This window comes from Saccoglossus kowalevskii, chromosome 11 (genome assembly GCF_978046115.1).
Source record: "Saccoglossus kowalevskii chromosome 11, keSacKowa6.1, whole genome shotgun sequence".
Classification (NCBI taxonomy): domain Eukaryota; kingdom Metazoa; phylum Hemichordata; class Enteropneusta; family Harrimaniidae; genus Saccoglossus; species Saccoglossus kowalevskii.
Window position 1 is genome coordinate 24,314,527 of NC_140651.1, and position 17,498 is coordinate 24,332,024.

At 33.5% G+C, this 17,498-nt stretch overlaps 1 protein-coding gene across 1 annotated transcript in view; it reads right to left on the bottom strand.

Annotated features, from left to right (window-relative positions):
• LOC100367282 (rho guanine nucleotide exchange factor TIAM1-like) overlaps positions 1-17,498 on the bottom strand; it is a gene marked incomplete at its 5' end in the record, with an annotated part of 44,184 nt that overhangs the window by 4,806 nt on the left and 21,880 nt on the right. The window contains 13 exons of the mRNA XM_085505288.1: positions 68-155; positions 705-890; positions 1,204-1,318; positions 2,783-2,983; positions 3,759-3,965; positions 4,554-4,679; positions 5,311-5,684; positions 6,597-6,854; positions 7,428-7,529; positions 7,955-8,039; positions 10,386-10,490; positions 10,866-11,030; positions 14,815-14,887. Coding sequence (XP_085361414.1) covers positions 68-155; positions 705-890; positions 1,204-1,318; positions 2,783-2,983; positions 3,759-3,965; positions 4,554-4,679; positions 5,311-5,684; positions 6,597-6,854; positions 7,428-7,529; positions 7,955-8,039; positions 10,386-10,490; positions 10,866-11,030; positions 14,815-14,887 — 2,085 coding nt within the window. The remainder of the gene's footprint in view (positions 1-67; positions 156-704; positions 891-1,203; positions 1,319-2,782; positions 2,984-3,758; positions 3,966-4,553; positions 4,680-5,310; positions 5,685-6,596; positions 6,855-7,427; positions 7,530-7,954; positions 8,040-10,385; positions 10,491-10,865; positions 11,031-14,814; positions 14,888-17,498) is intronic.

Genomic DNA, 17,498 nt, shown 5'->3' on the forward strand with positions numbered 1-17,498 from the left:
TAAAATGTGTCTGAAAAAGGTGCCTGAACAGCGCCCACCCTCCCCTCCCAATCTATCTTAGACTTACTTGCATGAAAGCACAAACACCTTTTCTGGCCTCCCTTCAGTCGTTGATTTGGTTTGAAGTAATTCCCACATGCATCTATAATCAGTATCTGTGGATGATAAAAGTTATAGTGTTTAGAGAAGACGAAAAACATAATTTATTTCAATTAACAGCAATCAGTAGATGGTGTTGCTTTCTAGAGTCTTTGCATTGAGAATTGCATAGAAATATCACCAGCAAAGCCACCAGACATTATGCAAATTATCTAATTAATATGCAAGCTTCATGAAAACCAGTTGCTTTTCTCTGAGGATAATAACAAATGTACCTGTAATCAAATGATACACATTATGCAGGAAGAGGGCAATGACTTCTGACAGCAAACAAGCAAAAGTGTAACATTTTCAAATTTTTTTAAAAATAATTTCTTTGTTGATTTTGAACTACCAGTAATAGAGACAATTTCTAATTGGCTATAAGCCATGATCAAAATTTTCAACAAAAAAAATATTTTGTGAAAGATGACAAAGAATACTAGTATGTAATTCACAACGATTAGATCGATTGGATGTATAAGTCAATGAACATATGGGCTTTGACCAATCAGAATTGAGGTTATATATCAATTGAGAGGGAAACCGATTTAAAGATGACCTACCATTGGTTGTACTATTCCTCACTTGTAATGAAGCTACTGGTATAAGTCTTTTAAACCTAATAATGACATCCCCAACAAAATTACTGGTTGTTGACCCCCGTAAACTCGGACTGTACAGAGATGAAGATAACTTGCTCTTCTTTCTTACCCTCTCTTTGCATATCAAAACCACAGCTAGACGGAACACTGTAAGAAACAAACAGAAATATACATTCAAAGTTAACCTTTTCATTGTCAATTTTTTTTTAATAATAATAACCTAATTGCATCCTTAGAAATACAATGTTTCAATCAGTTAATAGCAATAAAAATTAGTTGTGATAACTACTACTACAAAAAGAAAGTTAGTTGTTAATAGGATAACGCAATTTTGATCAAATCACAAATTTTTATTGAAAACTCACTTCATCTAAAATACTTTATTACCATAGCTGTACACAGAAGAGGGCTTCGTATTGCGATTATTTTCATTATAATTTAATAACAATAAAATACTTGCCAAAAACAATGACTTCTGGTTCCATTCCTTTTTTAACCTTTCCCAGATCTTCTTGGCAGTTGAACCATGTAGCGGCCCCGTACATTACCAAATCATCCATTGCTAAGTCAGGAACCTAGCAAAAATAACAGGTTGTATATTAATTATCACATCATTCAGCAATGGGTGTATCTAGGGTTAAAAGGTCAGAGATTTGCATGCTTGCAATGTGGTTATATATGGTAATCCTCAATGAGGTCAAAGTTGAAAAGTTTACATGGGTGGGATAGGTCAAAGTTGAAAGGTCAGCATGCTTTGGGTATTGTTTTAACAACCTTTAGTGAAGTCAAAGAGGAAATTAAGTTACTGGGTATTTTTTAACATTGCTCAGAGATCAAAGTTGAGAGGTCATCTTGCTTGGGGTAGCAGGGGGTCAAAGTTAGCATAATCATGATATTTTTTAATTGAGAAGATGGATAATAATGGTAATAAGCTTTCATTAAGGAATGCATCTATAATGGCCTGGTTGTGTGAGGGTGGGGGCTGTAGGTGGGGGTGTTGTATGTTAATTGCATAATTTATGTGAAACCATAGAAACAAGTTATCATAGCTTGGCATGAGGATTGCTATCCAGAGAGAGAAAGAAAGTTCAAGGCTGGATGTGAGAAGACTTATCACTAAGACATGCAAATGTTATAAAGTAATTCCATGCACGCAGATGACTAAACTTGCCTTGACACCTCCATACTGTGGACACATACACACAGTGGATGGGAAAAATGAAATAATAAAAAAAAGTAAGCAACATATTTGAAATAAAATTAAAAAAAGCAGAGATGCAATGCACAAAGCAGAAAGTACCATTTACTAAACCCTGACATGGTATGCCAAGATCACTGAATGGAAAAGGAAACTAGCTGTCAGAGTATGTGTGTATTTTAATTAATATTTTAATGAATGTTGGATGTGCTATATGCATTTCGTTCAAACACAATTAATCAGTCACCCTCATAAATTTGGCCCCAAATCAATAAAACACAAGGAAAGCCAAGAAATGTCAAAAATTAACCTAAAATGAAAGATTATTGAGGTGAATAAAAACAATGTTGAAAACATTTTAGTAACCATGGAAACAGGAAAAATTTGAGTCTTTGATAAAATTCAAAAGGATTGCAACTTGAGAAAAGTAAGAAAATGTTCTATAACCATGTCTATTTATTTTCGATGACAGAATATAGTGATTCACAATGAAAGTTCATAAATCAAAATAAAAGGTTAAAGGTTAAAATGGAAGGTCAGTCAGATATAAAAAAACAGGAATGATGGGGTAACAATGACAACAATAAGAAGCCATTTTGTTTTGAATGGATTTATCACATTAATCAATATGTAATATCAAAAACACAAATAATAATAACTTTTAAAACTTGTGACATTTAATATCAGTTTAATCTAAAATTTACTATTCTTAATAAAAAATCTGGACACTGAGAGAGTTGAAATCAAAACATAAAAGAGGGGAAAAAAAAATAAAACTATAAAACCTAACCACCCTACACAACAAACTAGTTTGTAATGTGTTGTGATCCTAGGAACTGACCTCTCTTTTAAGATGATATTGGTCTTGTATTAAGTTTTCAAATATATCTCCGTACTCTTCATGCACTTTCATCATATCATTGATGTGTTCAGCTACTTTCTCCATTCCCTTTAAAGCTTCTGACAGGTGATAATGTTCATCGTTTTCAGGATCTGTGTGTGATTTCAGCTCTCTCAGCAGCAGTGGGTATTTCAGTACTCTCTGATAGGTTAATTATAAAATATTGTTCAGTAATTATGATAAAAAACAAGAAAGCCACATGATATGATTTTCTATAAATTCTTTATTAATTTTGGACCAAATGGATGCAATTTATTACTAACTACATGTCTTGATCAAAGTTATTAAATAAGCAGCCTCTTGGCTGAGATAGCTCTGCTGTTAGCAATGGACATTTAAATTAAAGAATTAAAGATATCATCATGAAATGAACAAATCTGAGAGAGGTCCACCTGTAGTAACTATATGTATCTAATATCAAAGCAATCAGACATGCAGTTTTCAATAAGAAGTCGAAAATATCACTTTTTACCAAAAATTACAAAAATATTCATCAAAATTAGAGATTTAAAGATATCATCATAAAATGACCAAATCTAAGAGAGATGCACACCAGATATCAAAGAAAAAGTTGCCACAAACGACGATAGACAGTCAGTAATATGATTAGCTGCACTTGGCAAAGTCAACAGCGGAGCTAAAAAATTGTGACAAAAGTGACATAAATTTGACATTGGTGTCCAAGTACTTGAAGTACTTGACTGAAGCATGCATTCAACCATCACACTGCAACTCATAACTAAGACAGTATTTGAAAGTTTTACCAGCATATACAGACACTGTTGCTTATAAATCATCACAAAAAAATCACAGCTTTTGATCAATAACAAATTAAAATGCCTGACAAAAATACTGTAATATTGAAAACTTTTTTTCTTGTATTTTAATAAAAAAATAATTATGAAAAAAAACTTACTTGTATGGGTTTGATAAGATAGGAACTCAATGAAGATGAATGTTGATGTTTTGGATTCCTGGCTTCCAAAAATTCACGCAAACATTTGTTACCCCGAGCTGGATCCAGTATTTTTTGTGCTTTGGAATGACTGGCACAGAATGTACTATAGAGCTTGAAGTGATCCACATAGAATAGAAATGAGCCTCCTATAGAAAACAATATCCTCTGAAAAAATAAGAATAATTTAAAAAATTAAATGGCTGCTGTAAGCATGATTTTTTGTTTTGGTAAAAATAATATAGATTTGGTTAGTTAGTATATATTTGGTGATGAATGTACTGTGAACCGCTTTCATTTCACGAGCACAAATTTTTCGCCAATTTCATGAGCCAGTGTGAAATTTTGTAGCATTGAAAAATTCTGAGGTGAAGTGACTTTTCAGAAAATTTTGTCTTTGCAAATGCCGTAAAATCATTGAATTGCGAAAATCTCAAGCAATGAAAATAAAGCGGTCTACTAATGTAGAAAAAAAAACATCAACTAGAGAAAAGAAGTATCATTCAGTGGTACGATATATATCTAGTGCGAGTATTCTCAAACTAGTGTAGTGGCTAATTTGCATAACAATCACCACAATTATATTCATTGTTATGGTAATTGTGGTCTATTGTAGCTCTAATTCTCTAGACAAAACACTTAACTTTTCAGTAAACATTTTCCCACGAATTTTGGTCAATAATTAATTGTATGAATAATAATTATTAAAATCTATGTATTTTAGTAAAAAATTTGTTAAAATACATATTGACTCACTCTAAACTGTATGGGTGTCTCTATATCATAGAAATTAGGTTCAAGTTGAATAGCTTCTTCTAAACTGTGCAAAAAAGTCTCTTGGAATGATACAATGTCTTTGATATTACCAAATAAGGCATCAAGCTGAGGAGAAAAAAGAAATTGATGATAATTATCAGTGCTTCTTGCGACAGTTCACGCACTATAGTATATGACTGGATGGCAGGGTTTCAGTATTACTGAAATGAAGATGTCATATTTCTCTCTATATATATACCGGTACATAAGAAGAATACATGAGACGACAGATGAACTGTGATGAAACAGTATTTGGAATAGAACAACATACACTAGGATGAATAATTTACTTTATAGAATGGTGTCTGTCAGAAGAATTTAATGAAATCATAGATTTTAATTGGTGTTTTTTTTCATTGTTTATTTTACAAAGAAATAAAAAATAACATAAAACTGATTTGATTCTGTGAATCTATTACAATTTAGAATTCATGTAATCTCTAAGCTCCTCACCACTTCCCTTCTTTCTCTTATGTTTCAGAATTATGTGTTGATGAAGAGGTTGATAACAAAAAAATGACAATACTTGTAATACTATAAATAAAGTTATAATCATTGCCCAAATAGAGGTTCTATAAAATAACAACTAATCTTATATAGCGCCCTCTTGAGGTTTACAGAGGTTACAGATCACTTACAATAGTGTGATTAGTATCAGTCAAGGACAGCGCCCTCTATATTTGCGCAAAAGACTTACCTCCTCAACTGTGAGAAAAGCTTCATTTTGTAACGGCTCTAAGTATCGCAACATCAGGCAGTTCAAATCTTTCACGTATGACCTCTCCGTGTCAAGCAACTCCAGAATCACCTTACGTATCTTCTGAGCTGTTGACATGTGCTTCACAGTCGTTTCATGCTGGTCGTCGAAATCTTTGAAGCTATTCGTCTCCTTGCAATCAAAGTCTCTGATATTCAACTGTCGACAGAATGCCGTTACTTGCTCCGCATTTTGCAGAAGCGAATCAATTTGTTCGTTACTAAGTTCGGGGAATTCCTTGTCCGGGGTTAGCGTGGGTAGCGGTATACCACTTGAAGATCTTTTCGGTGACATTGTTCGACTGTCATCATACTCTGCATAATCAGAATAAAACGTTAATGAATAAATCAAGTTTTTCTATAAATATTTTTGTTTTATTTTATTCCTGAAGTATGAACTTAAATCCTTCAGTAATCAGATCTGTATTCAAGTTTAAACTTAAGATACTGTTAAGTACATTTTATTATTATCTATTTTTATTAATTATTTTCACTTGCATTTTATTATTTTTGATGAAGGAATGAATCAGTAAAAATAAAATCCAGTGAAAATACTTTTTCTCTACATTTTACATAAATCAGTGAAAATAAACTTCATACAAAATGGTCAAAATATCTTTTCTGTGAAAACTAATTCTAGCTAAAATAATAAAAGTATTTTACAGAAAGCAAAAATAAATTGGGGACACAAATTCAAGTTTCAGAAACATCAGATTTTAATCTATTTTTATTCACCGGTAAAATAGCTGCCATCCCAAGCCTAAACTAGTGTGATACTACAGAAATGTGATTGCCACGGAAACAAGTTCAATGACCCATTATTGTTTTGGTAATTTTTTAAATCTAGTTCCCAATGAATAAGTGAAAATGTTATTGATGAAATTTAAAGGAATTTTCCAAAATATATGATAAATTTTTTTAGAACAACACTAGTTCAAACATAGGGACCTACTGTCTTTAAATAAGTCAATTCCTGAAATGAATAACATTAATGCGTAACTTTGATAACAATTGTTTGTTTTGAATTTCAACCAATCCTACTCCACACTGATGAGTAGTTTCAGTAACCATGGGCGACAGACTGTACCTTAGTTATTTCAGTACTCCTTAGGTTTTCCACTAGACTAACATGGTTACACAATGATTTTCATAGCAGTTACTATGGCAACAAAGAAAAGCATGTCTGGCATTAGAAATGAATTAAAAATGAAATTCTCGTGAACTCACCACTAGGTGCGGGCACTATGAGATCGTCAATCAAATCATCACTGATTCTGAACTGTGTTGGCGGTGGTGGACACGTCAACTGATCAATGTACTGATCCGTTTCTTTGGCGATTTCTGACTGAATGTAGACCTTTCGGCAGGATCGAACTGTTAAAGTCAGAGCCGTTTCTTGTTGTATGACTTGTTCTATGTATAACATGTCCAAGTCGCATACAACTTTACCGTTGATTACCAACAGTTCGTCTCCAATTTGTAAGTCTGTAACGAGAGTGACAGTGATGATTAATCAATCAGCGTTTCATTTATAACAAACAATAAAGGAATATCAAAATTTTTAGTTGCTAAGCTACCTCCTCTCTGGTTGCTAAGCTACTTAGCAGCCACCGGTGTTTATTCTGTGATGGGAAATGGTTGAATACAGAATTGACAAAACCATGCACAGGCTTGGCAGGTTAAGTAACAACAATAAAACCCAAAACACAGAATAATTTGCACATATTCATACTATGATAGTCACATATGTCACGTGATAGTCACATGATAGTCATACAACAAATATCATTTTAGGGTGCAATGTTTTTTTCTCTAAATATTATAATTTCCTTATATTGAATTCAGTGCTAAAGTGCATGTGGACATTCAGCTCTGGGAATCAAACCCACGGCCTACCTGAAAAGAAATGAACACACTATATATATAAACCACTACACCATTACTCTAAGTATAACTTAAATAACAAGAATTATGTAAGAAAATCACATCAATTTGATGTATATTTCGTCAAAGTTTTGTGAACATAAATGCAGATAGAAATCATATTTAAATTCTCACCTTGATGATATGCTAAACTACCAGAATGAATCTCACTAATAAATACACACAGCTGATCTTCCTGTTCTGAGTCTTCACCAAGTTCAGCCTCGATCTGAAATCCTGCAATATTAATAATTTTGGTAACTTGAAGATTAAGGACTTGTGGAAAAACAAATTCCATTTTTTCAAATATTGTTTGTGTCTGCCGATAGATATTGAAGTCGCTGCCAATTGCAATTGTTTGGGAAGCAGACTGTACACTGATTTATACTGTTGAGTAAACAGTTTGCTCTAGGAATTAAACTCAGAACCTCCCTGATTCATGGTGAACATGCAGCCACTGATCAGGTTCTTAACAACCACATATGCCAAGGGCAAATAAATATAAGGGTGCATAACTTGTATTACTATGCATGATAATATAGAAAGTTCACTGAATGCATGTGAAACGAATTTAGGTATTAGAAGATAAGGGGCAGTAAGGGAACCTCTGATTGGCCAGTTAGCTCCATCATTTGATAAATTAGCCAATCCAATGGACTCACCAAATGTCATTGTTGGATCATCATTGTATTTATATAGCTCCACTTGGTGTATACTCTTTGGCAGTACTTCCACCTCATCATATTCCTAATAAAATATAATATATAATGTAGAAATAAAAGTTATAGTTCCAATTTAAGCAGATTGAATATTTCCCTGTAATGCTATCATCTGACTGCTATAAACCACAAAACAATTAGATCCCAAGTCAGTTGCTTGGTATGAAAGAAATCTGGTTCATAGAAAGAAATTAATTATTCAAAAATGAAAAAAATCAATGTCCATCTGTTTCCGACCAAGCTTGATAAAATTGAGAAGAGAAAATCAATAACAATCACGCCACTCTGTCAACATTTCCATTTTATAAAAACAAATTTAAGTAAGGATTCAGAATGTGTTGCTATAGCAACAATTTCACTCATTGTTCTCTATGGAACTAGCTCATACACGTGTACCTGTAACTGGCGTACGTAATGCTATAAATTCAGAAAAATACCAAGACACAATGTCTCAAATTGGTTTCTACGGAGACATTTCTACTATTTAATTACATTCCCCCTACTTGATGCAGCCTCAGCAATTCAATGTTCTGTTACATTCCCCCTACTTGATGCAGCCTCAGCAATTCAATGTTCTGTTACATTCCCCTACTTGATGCAGCCTCAGCAATTCAATGTTCTGTTACATTCCCCCTACTTGATGCAGCCTCAGCAATTCAATGTTCTGTTACATTCCCCCTACTTGATGCAGCCTCAGCAATTCAATGTTCTGTTACATTCCCCTACTTGATGCAGCCTCAGCAATTCAATGTTCTGTTACATTCCCCCTACTTGATGCAGCCTCAGCAATTCAATGTTCTGTTACATTGCCCCTACTTGATGCAGCCTCAGCAATTCAATGTTCTGTTACATTCCCCTACTTGATGCAGCCTCAGCAATTCAATGTTCTGTTACATTCCCCCTACTTGATGCAGCCTCAGCAATTCAATGTTCTGTTACATTCCCCTACTTGATGCAGCCTCAGCAATTCAATGTTCTGTTACATTCCCCCTACTTGATGCAGCCTCAGCAATTCAATGTTCTGTTACATTCCCCTACTTGATGCAGCCTCAGCAATTCAATGTTCTGTTACATTCCCCCTACTTGATGCAGCCTCAGCAATTCAATGTTCTGTTACATTCCCCCTACTTGATGCAGCCTCAGCAATTCAATGTTCTGTTACATTCCCCCTACTTGATGCAGCCTCAGCAATTCAATGTTCTGTTACATTCCCCCTACTTGATGCAGCCTCAGCAATTCAATGTTCTGTTACATTCCCCCTACTTGATGCAGCCTCAGCAATTCAATGTTCTGTTACATTCCCCCTACTTGATGCAGCCTCAGCAATTCAATGTTCTGTTACATTCCCCCTACTTGATGCAGCCTCAGCAATTCAATGTTCTGGAAAATGTTGAGATTCTGAATTAGGAGATGCTCAAGTTCACTTCCAATTACTCACAAATGTCTACTTTTCTGAATGAACCGATTTGAAAGTAAGGAATATCTGATGTTGTTTTAACAACCATTAGAACATCAATAGGATCTGAAATTAAACACTTTTTTCAAGAAACACATTTCCCATGAACATTTCCCAAAAATGCCTTTCACTCACTGAACTTGTCAAGTAAACATTTTATGACATGACCCCAGTGGCTTGGATTTCCATTCTCTGTCCAAATCAACCCCGGCCAGCAAACCAATAAACAATAGCAGACAGTTTTAATACCTAACTTTCCACATTGTGTAGCCCGACAAGATGTGAGGGTCTGCAAGATATTTTATGTTACAAAATACTTTTCACCCTAGCTTTATTTTTTGTGGCTTGCTAAATGATTCTAAGAAGTATATGTCATCTGACTGGTTCAGACCAAGGCACACAAACTATTAAATCTATTGAGATGAGCTGCTGCTTTGCTATTGGTCAGAAAGCAGTCTCAATGATGCAGATACAACTATGCAAAATAGTAACAAAATATAGAATACCGAACAAAACATAAATGAAAATGATGGTTTGAGAATGTCACATGATAGTTTTACCATCTACATCAAATGGAACCAGGAATAGGAAATAAGTATGGGGGGAAGGGGGACTTAGAGAGGGTGTGTACTCGGCACAAACCCTACTGAAAATTCATTACTTATACAAATATCCCATAATGCATTGCAGTAATGACATCATTGGAAATCTGAACATCTCCAACAAGAAATTTTTCAGTCATCCTTGACAAATTAGATAATGCTCAGGGTTACATCATTTGAAGTTTATCACTTTAGACATATAAGTACACATGGTATATTGGTGTCTTAGCAACATAGAACGCTCTGTGACGTAGCTCCATCCCTGAGAATCAACCGTAATACATGGCCTCCTCACATACATGTACAAAGGACTCACCTGTTTATCCATAAACACATATCTGTCTGGTACGTACTGCTTCGTACCATCACCGCTAGATTTTCTCAGCGATATGTAATAATACAGGTAATCCATTTGACGTTTCTACAAATAAGAAATATAAATCATCAATTTGATTGTTTTTACAAAATATTATTACCATATATTATACTCATGCCCGGTCAAGCACGCCCGATTTTTATTAATCAAAACAAAACATGTCATTCTAAATGACGTCATATGTTAAAGCTCATGCCGTGGTAATTACACCTATAAAGCATATGATAAACATTTATTATTCACTCCATAAAGATTATTTGCTATATAAACATAATTTCTCTTTGCCTTGACGATTTTTTTGTTGAAAAAAATATGGAAACAATGATGTGGGTTTATTTTGCGAACGGAGGCAAGATTTGACCTTGGTTCTCAAAGGGTTAAAGTTCAAAGTTTAACTCATTCATAATACTTGCTACTCACAATACAACATGTGTATAAGACATCTTGTACCAACATGCCAGGTCTTATTTTCACTACCGTACTCTGGTTGTCTGGTAATGTCACTTTGGTCAACATTCCCTCACCAAGATTCTCCCATACTGCTGTCCCTTCCGCCACTACCATTGGTTCTTCATCGTCAAAACTCTAAATCATACAGCAAATTGACCAATGAGAGGAAAAAGAGAGAGAATCAACATGAGCTAATTATAATTTGTTGTCGATGAAATAATCATGAGGTTATCATGAGGATACCACAAAGTATAAACTTAGGCAGCACAGGATTGCATTGGTCAAAATAATCACCGTTCTGATGCATAGCAGCAAGAGGTCGATGCGATCTAGTACTTTCTGAGCACATAAATATTATTGATATACACATCTCCTGCTTGTAGTAATATTTGCCTGAAGTAGCAAAGAAAAAACATTTTGTGATGTACAAACATTTGTGTACAGACGAGATTCTATTTTCATTACACGATGTAGCACCTCTGCATCCAATGTAAACAAAAAGAAAGCATTTGAATGTAAGAATAAATAATCTTGAATGGATGTATAAAACAGGATACAAGGTGATTGTCGTGCTCGAACATTAAAATCCACACGCGCAACATCAGTCACACATTTCAAATACATACAGTGAAATGTCCATCAGGCCAAAAAAAAAAACAAGCAGCCTATCGGCTGAGATAGCTCCGCTGTTAGCAATGCACATTTCAATTAAAGAACTGAAGACATCATTAGAAAATGAACAATATGTATACCGGTAGTATCAAAGCAATCGAACTTACAGTTTTTAACAAGAAGTCAAAAATATCACTTTCTACCAAAAATGACAAAAATATTCACCATAATTAGAGAATCGAAGATATCATCACGAAATGAACAAATCTGAGAAAGGTCTACATGTAGTATCTATATATGTAATATCAAAGCAATTGAACTATTGGTTTTTAACAAGAAGTCGAAAATATCACTTTTTACCAAAAATTACAAAAATATTCACCAAAATTAGAGATTTGAAGATATCATCACAAAATGAACAAATCTGAGAGTGGTCCACATGTAGTACCTATATATGTAATATCAAAGCAATCGGACTTGCGTTTTTTAACAAGAAGTCGAAAATATCACTTTTTACCAAAAATGACAAAAATATTCACCAAAATTAGAGAATTGAAGATATCATCACGATATTGAACAAATCTGAGAGAGGTCCACATGTAGTACCTATATATGTAGTATCAAAGCAATTGGACTTGCGGTTTTTAACAAGAAGTCGAAAATATCACTTTTTACCAAAAATGACAAAAATATTCACCAAAATTAGAGAATTGAAGATATCAACATGAAATGAACAAACCTAAAAGAGGTCTACCCAAGGTACATATACACCAAGTATCAAAGCATTCAGGCTTGTAGTTTTCAAGAAGAAGTAAAACATTGACATGGACGACGACGGACAATCACTCATATGATAAGCTCCGCTCGACAAAGTCGACAGCGGAGCTAACAAAAAACTGATGTTGCCCTCAAATCGAAAAATTGGGTCGGTCGGATTTTTTTTTTTTTTTTTTTAAATTCATGAAAACTAAGAGTATCGTAAATAGCTAAGGTATATGGACTTCATAGTATTCGGAAGTATTCGGAACATGTCAGAGAAATACAGATCAACCCAAGGTTCAAAGACTTTGGGGATTAAACAACGGTCCAGGATCCTTAATTTTTAGAGGAAACACTTTTTTACTGCTTAAAATGGTGAGTTGTTAATCTTTAGGCCTATTAAAAAAAAAAAAACGCGACCTGAGATTTCATATTTTTCGGTCGGTCGCTGAGAGCAACAAAACAATTTTTTTTTTTTTTTGGCCTCATCGTTCAACAGTGAGAAAAAAATATTATGGAAATTAACTACATAATCATTAACGTAACATAACGTACCCCCCCCTAATCTACTGGTTTATGTCCTCCTAATCTACTGGTTTATACAAATCACTTTATGTCCCCCTTACCTACTGATTTATACAAATCACTTTATGCCTCCCTAACCTACTGATTTATACAAATCACTTTATGCCTCCCTTTCTCACTGAATATGAATATCAAATTACTTTTCTTTTTATAAACCAACATTAAATCTGTGTCCTAGTAACCCACTGGTAGTGCTCCACATGTATAGTTTTACTGTTTAGATAAACACACCTTTATACTACGCAGTAAGCAACATTAATGATCCTGTAAAAATTCTTTTTGTCAACATTGTACAGCTAAGCTCTGCATTTTGTGTTTTGTTGGCACGTTCACTATCAATTTAATGAACTTGTAATGTTATAGTTGAGAACAGTCACCATAGCAACAGTGGTTTTGTGTAGCACCAGTTTCTAGGTATTGCTATGTTACAAATTATGGTAAATCTACTACTTGTCAATGTTCAGTTTTTTGTACAATGTTGTTGAGTGCATCGAGGTGACCCTTATTTTTTAATTCAAATTGCACGATATGGTGACTTGTAAATGAGAAAGTAACTTGACTTTATCAAGATTTTATTGATTTTTTTTTATTTTCAACAAGATTAACTTTCACCAGGAAATCAGGAATTTTATAAGATGAACTTGTGACAAAAATACTCATTAAAAATTCAAATTTGCATATTTTGACACAAATTTAACAAATCTGACAGAGGACCACTCCAAGTACGATTGCTGCAAATATCGAAGAATTTGGGCTTATGGTTTCAAACTAGTTGTCGAAAATAACATTTTTTACCAAAAATGACAAAAATATTAAAATCCAAATTTGCATATTTTGAAACAAATTTAACAAATCTGACAAAGAACCACCCCATGTATCATTGCTGAAAATATGAAAGCATTTGGACTTACGGTTTCAGACTACTGGTAATTGTCGAAAATAAAATTTTTTTATCAAAAATGACAAAACTATTCACTAAAAATCCAAATTTGCATATATTAACACAAATTTAACAAATCTAACAGAGGGGCACCCCACCGTCCCCACGTATCATTGCTGGAAATATGAAAGCATTTGGACTTACGGTTTCGGACTAGTTGTCGACAATAACATTTTTTACCAAAAATGACAAAAATATTCACTAAAAATCCAAAATTTGCTTATTTTGACAAAAATTTACCAACTCTGACAGAGGACCACCCAAAGTACCTTTGGTACAAATATAAATGTAATTGGTCAAGTACTTTTAAAGAAGAAGTCATTTAAAGGAAAACTTCACGCTGGACGCGGGACACCGGAGAGACCCCCATAACAATAGCTCTGCTGGGTCATCTGCAATGACAGCGGAGCTAAAAAAACTGTCGGCCATCTTTAATGAAACAAATTGACATGAACATGTATTCCTATATGTATGATGTATGTGCCAAATATGAATGGCCCATAAGCATTGGAGATATAGTAGTATAATTAAAAAGCAAGATGGCCGCCAGTCAGCAGTCTTTGATCTAATTGTAAAACAAATTATCATGGACATGTAATCTAAAATGTACAATGTATGTACCAAATTAGAACAAAAACTGACAAAGCATAAGATACCACATTTAAAAAAAAAAATGGCTACCAGTCAGCCATCTTGGATTGAATCAGTGGGCATATGCATATGCCCCAAATGAAGTACTCAGACACATGCAAAGTATGAACAGATTTGGTCCACAGGGTTCTGAAATATGACCCTGGACGGACAGAGATCAAATTATAAGTCTCTGTTTCAAACTAATAACATGCTAGCTAGAAATTACAGTATTTCAAAATTCACATATTGTTGTTGATTAAATCTAATTTTTTATTTTCCACTGAGGCATATTTTCCTATCATATTCAATGGGACTTGCTATCCCATAATGCATATGCTCAGTAACATGCTCAGATGATAAAAAGTGATTTCACATGACATGTAAGCTTACCAGATCTGATGCTCCAGTGGTGTTCAGACTGCAATTATTTTTTTGAACTTCAACTTCGTCCCAGTCAGGAATTCTAGCAATGAAAGACAGAGCACATAAGAATAGTTTTTTATGCTTTCAAGTCATTTGTAATACCATATTTTTTTCTCCTCCAAATTATGGTACAACATTTTGCACTTTTTCATAGTTTTCTATAATTCTTAGACTAAATGAACAAAACATCCTAGTATCTGGTGGTCGTAATCAATTAGTGTGTATGATAAGAAAATTAAATAATACTCTTCTTCTTTTTTGGAAATTTTAATTCTATTACGAATGCCAAAGACAGTTTTCAGCTTCTTTCACAAAATATCCATATTTTCACACAAAAAATAATCAAGAACTGTATGTAATTATGTTTATCCAGTCTATAATTAACATGAAATACATCCAAATTTGCAAAATAACGGTATTGCCAGCATTTTTACAGGAAAAATTACAGGGCTAAAAAAATTGTTGTCTAGGTTAACAGGGAATCTAGAAAAATTATTAATTTTATTAAACAAGTAATTCTCAAATATTATTGCGAAAACTAGAATTTAAATTGTTTTCTGATATTTAATTTTGTAACATTTATTTATTTGTAATTTTTTATTACTTACAATTATTTCAATCATTAAAATCAAATCAAGTCACAAAATGTCGAAATCATAATCAGTAAAACGTTCTTACAGTTAAAAGAAATTCTATTGTATGACCTCAAATAGTGATATTAGGGCACAAAGCTGAACACAATACAGTGCATTGATATGCCAGGCCAACCAGTTAACATGCCTGAATCTCACATCAAAGGTTTCTAGTGATTATGAAAAAACCATTAAAACAGTTTTCGCATGGGGGACACTTTGAAGGTATTCAAGGGGTCATGACCTTATTGGGTGTGATTTTATAAATATTACTAAGACGGGCATGGTTGGTCAAGTGCAACCATTCTAATGTGCATAGTTCATTTCAATGAATACAGTCAGTGGTCAACCACTGAATGGTGTCAGACGTCTTTTACCTATGGATATCTCATTGGTTTAGTTACTAATATTATTAGAACAGAACATATGCCTGACACCAAAGGCACTGAGAAAACTGTTAATATTTATTAATATTTTTATATGTTTTTTTCATTTATTGATTGTTTATTTATTCAGATTAATTGTACATAAGAAAAACAAAGCATAGAGTAACCAGAACATACAGGAGCAATGGGCTTATGCAAATCCAGTCCCCTCGGTGATTGGTAACAGTTATAAAAATAAAAGAGAATTTTTATATGGAGATTGTTCAAGAAAAAACAAATTTACATATTGGTTCGAACTGTTTATACAGGTTTGCTCTGTGAGAAGCACAAAGGAGCCAAACAATTGTCTTTTGATGTGATTTTTAGGTGCAGTAACATTTTTAACAAATCAGTTTTGTCAGCGCATGTCTTTCTAATGAAAATAATACAAATAATATACCAGTATTATTTATAATTGATACAACTCATTAAGATACCTGTTCTTTTTTATTTTAATTTTATTATGCTTTCCTATTGTCTTGCCATTTTGAATGTATCTGAAACTTTATTGTATTTTAAAAATTTAGATCCTTAACAGGGTATGATTTCAATAAAGTCATTATATCAAGAAGAAATTCAAAATTTAATGTTTTCAGTCAGTGTTGATTGCTATGTTGTTGTAATACTACAGGTAGCAGAGGTGGAAGGGAAATCATTTTGTGGTGAAACATGGAAACTTAATATATAAGAATGGAAGGTGGAGTTGTGAATTTTGAGAGTGAACTTTGCACAATGCGTTCACGAGGACAATATACCGGTGTGTATGTATACATCTTTAATCCAAACACATAAATTTGTTAGAGATGACAAACTTAGGCTGTCATAGAATCTATTAGTCGACCTCAAGGAAGGTGAATGGGAATCGTATACAATATCTGAATGCCCTAAAGGCAGATAAAGTGAGCGTGTGGACAATTTCCACAGATTACATGAAACATAACAATAAGCTAAGCAATGTATGGTCTTGTGTCCAGGTTAATAAGTTTTCCATTCTTGGAGATAAAAAAAAATCAATGTAATTGTGCCATATCAAAATTGGTTGTTCATACAGCAAACTTTTCCGAGAAAACATTGTAATTAACGATACCCTAGTTTGATTTCAACTACTGACAACATAATGTCCTCAAACCATATGTCATTCAACGAGTCAAGTTCACATACAGCTTGAAGGAACATAGTCGGTATAAACATTCTGAAAAAAACAACCTAAACCTTTTGTAAGTTTAACTTAGAATTTCTTTCATTTTTACCGAAATGCACAAATCATTCCCCATAGCCTGAATTGAGCTCTAAATTTTTGAAAAAAATCTAAACAATATTGAGAGTTGTTATTTTGTGAGACTTTCAATGTGATTTTTAATTTTTTTGACAAAAATTTATATTCAAGTATAATTAAACTGCAGAGCAGTGCAGTGAGAACAATTCACTCTGTTATTCATGTACGATATCATCACCATCATGATTCAGTCAATATTCAATCCACTATGTTCTCATTCAATGTGTAAATACAAATGTCTATAGTCTCAATCTGCCATTGTTCGCATGTACCGGTATTTTGGGAGGGGCACTGTACTTCTTGTCTATTCTTATAATG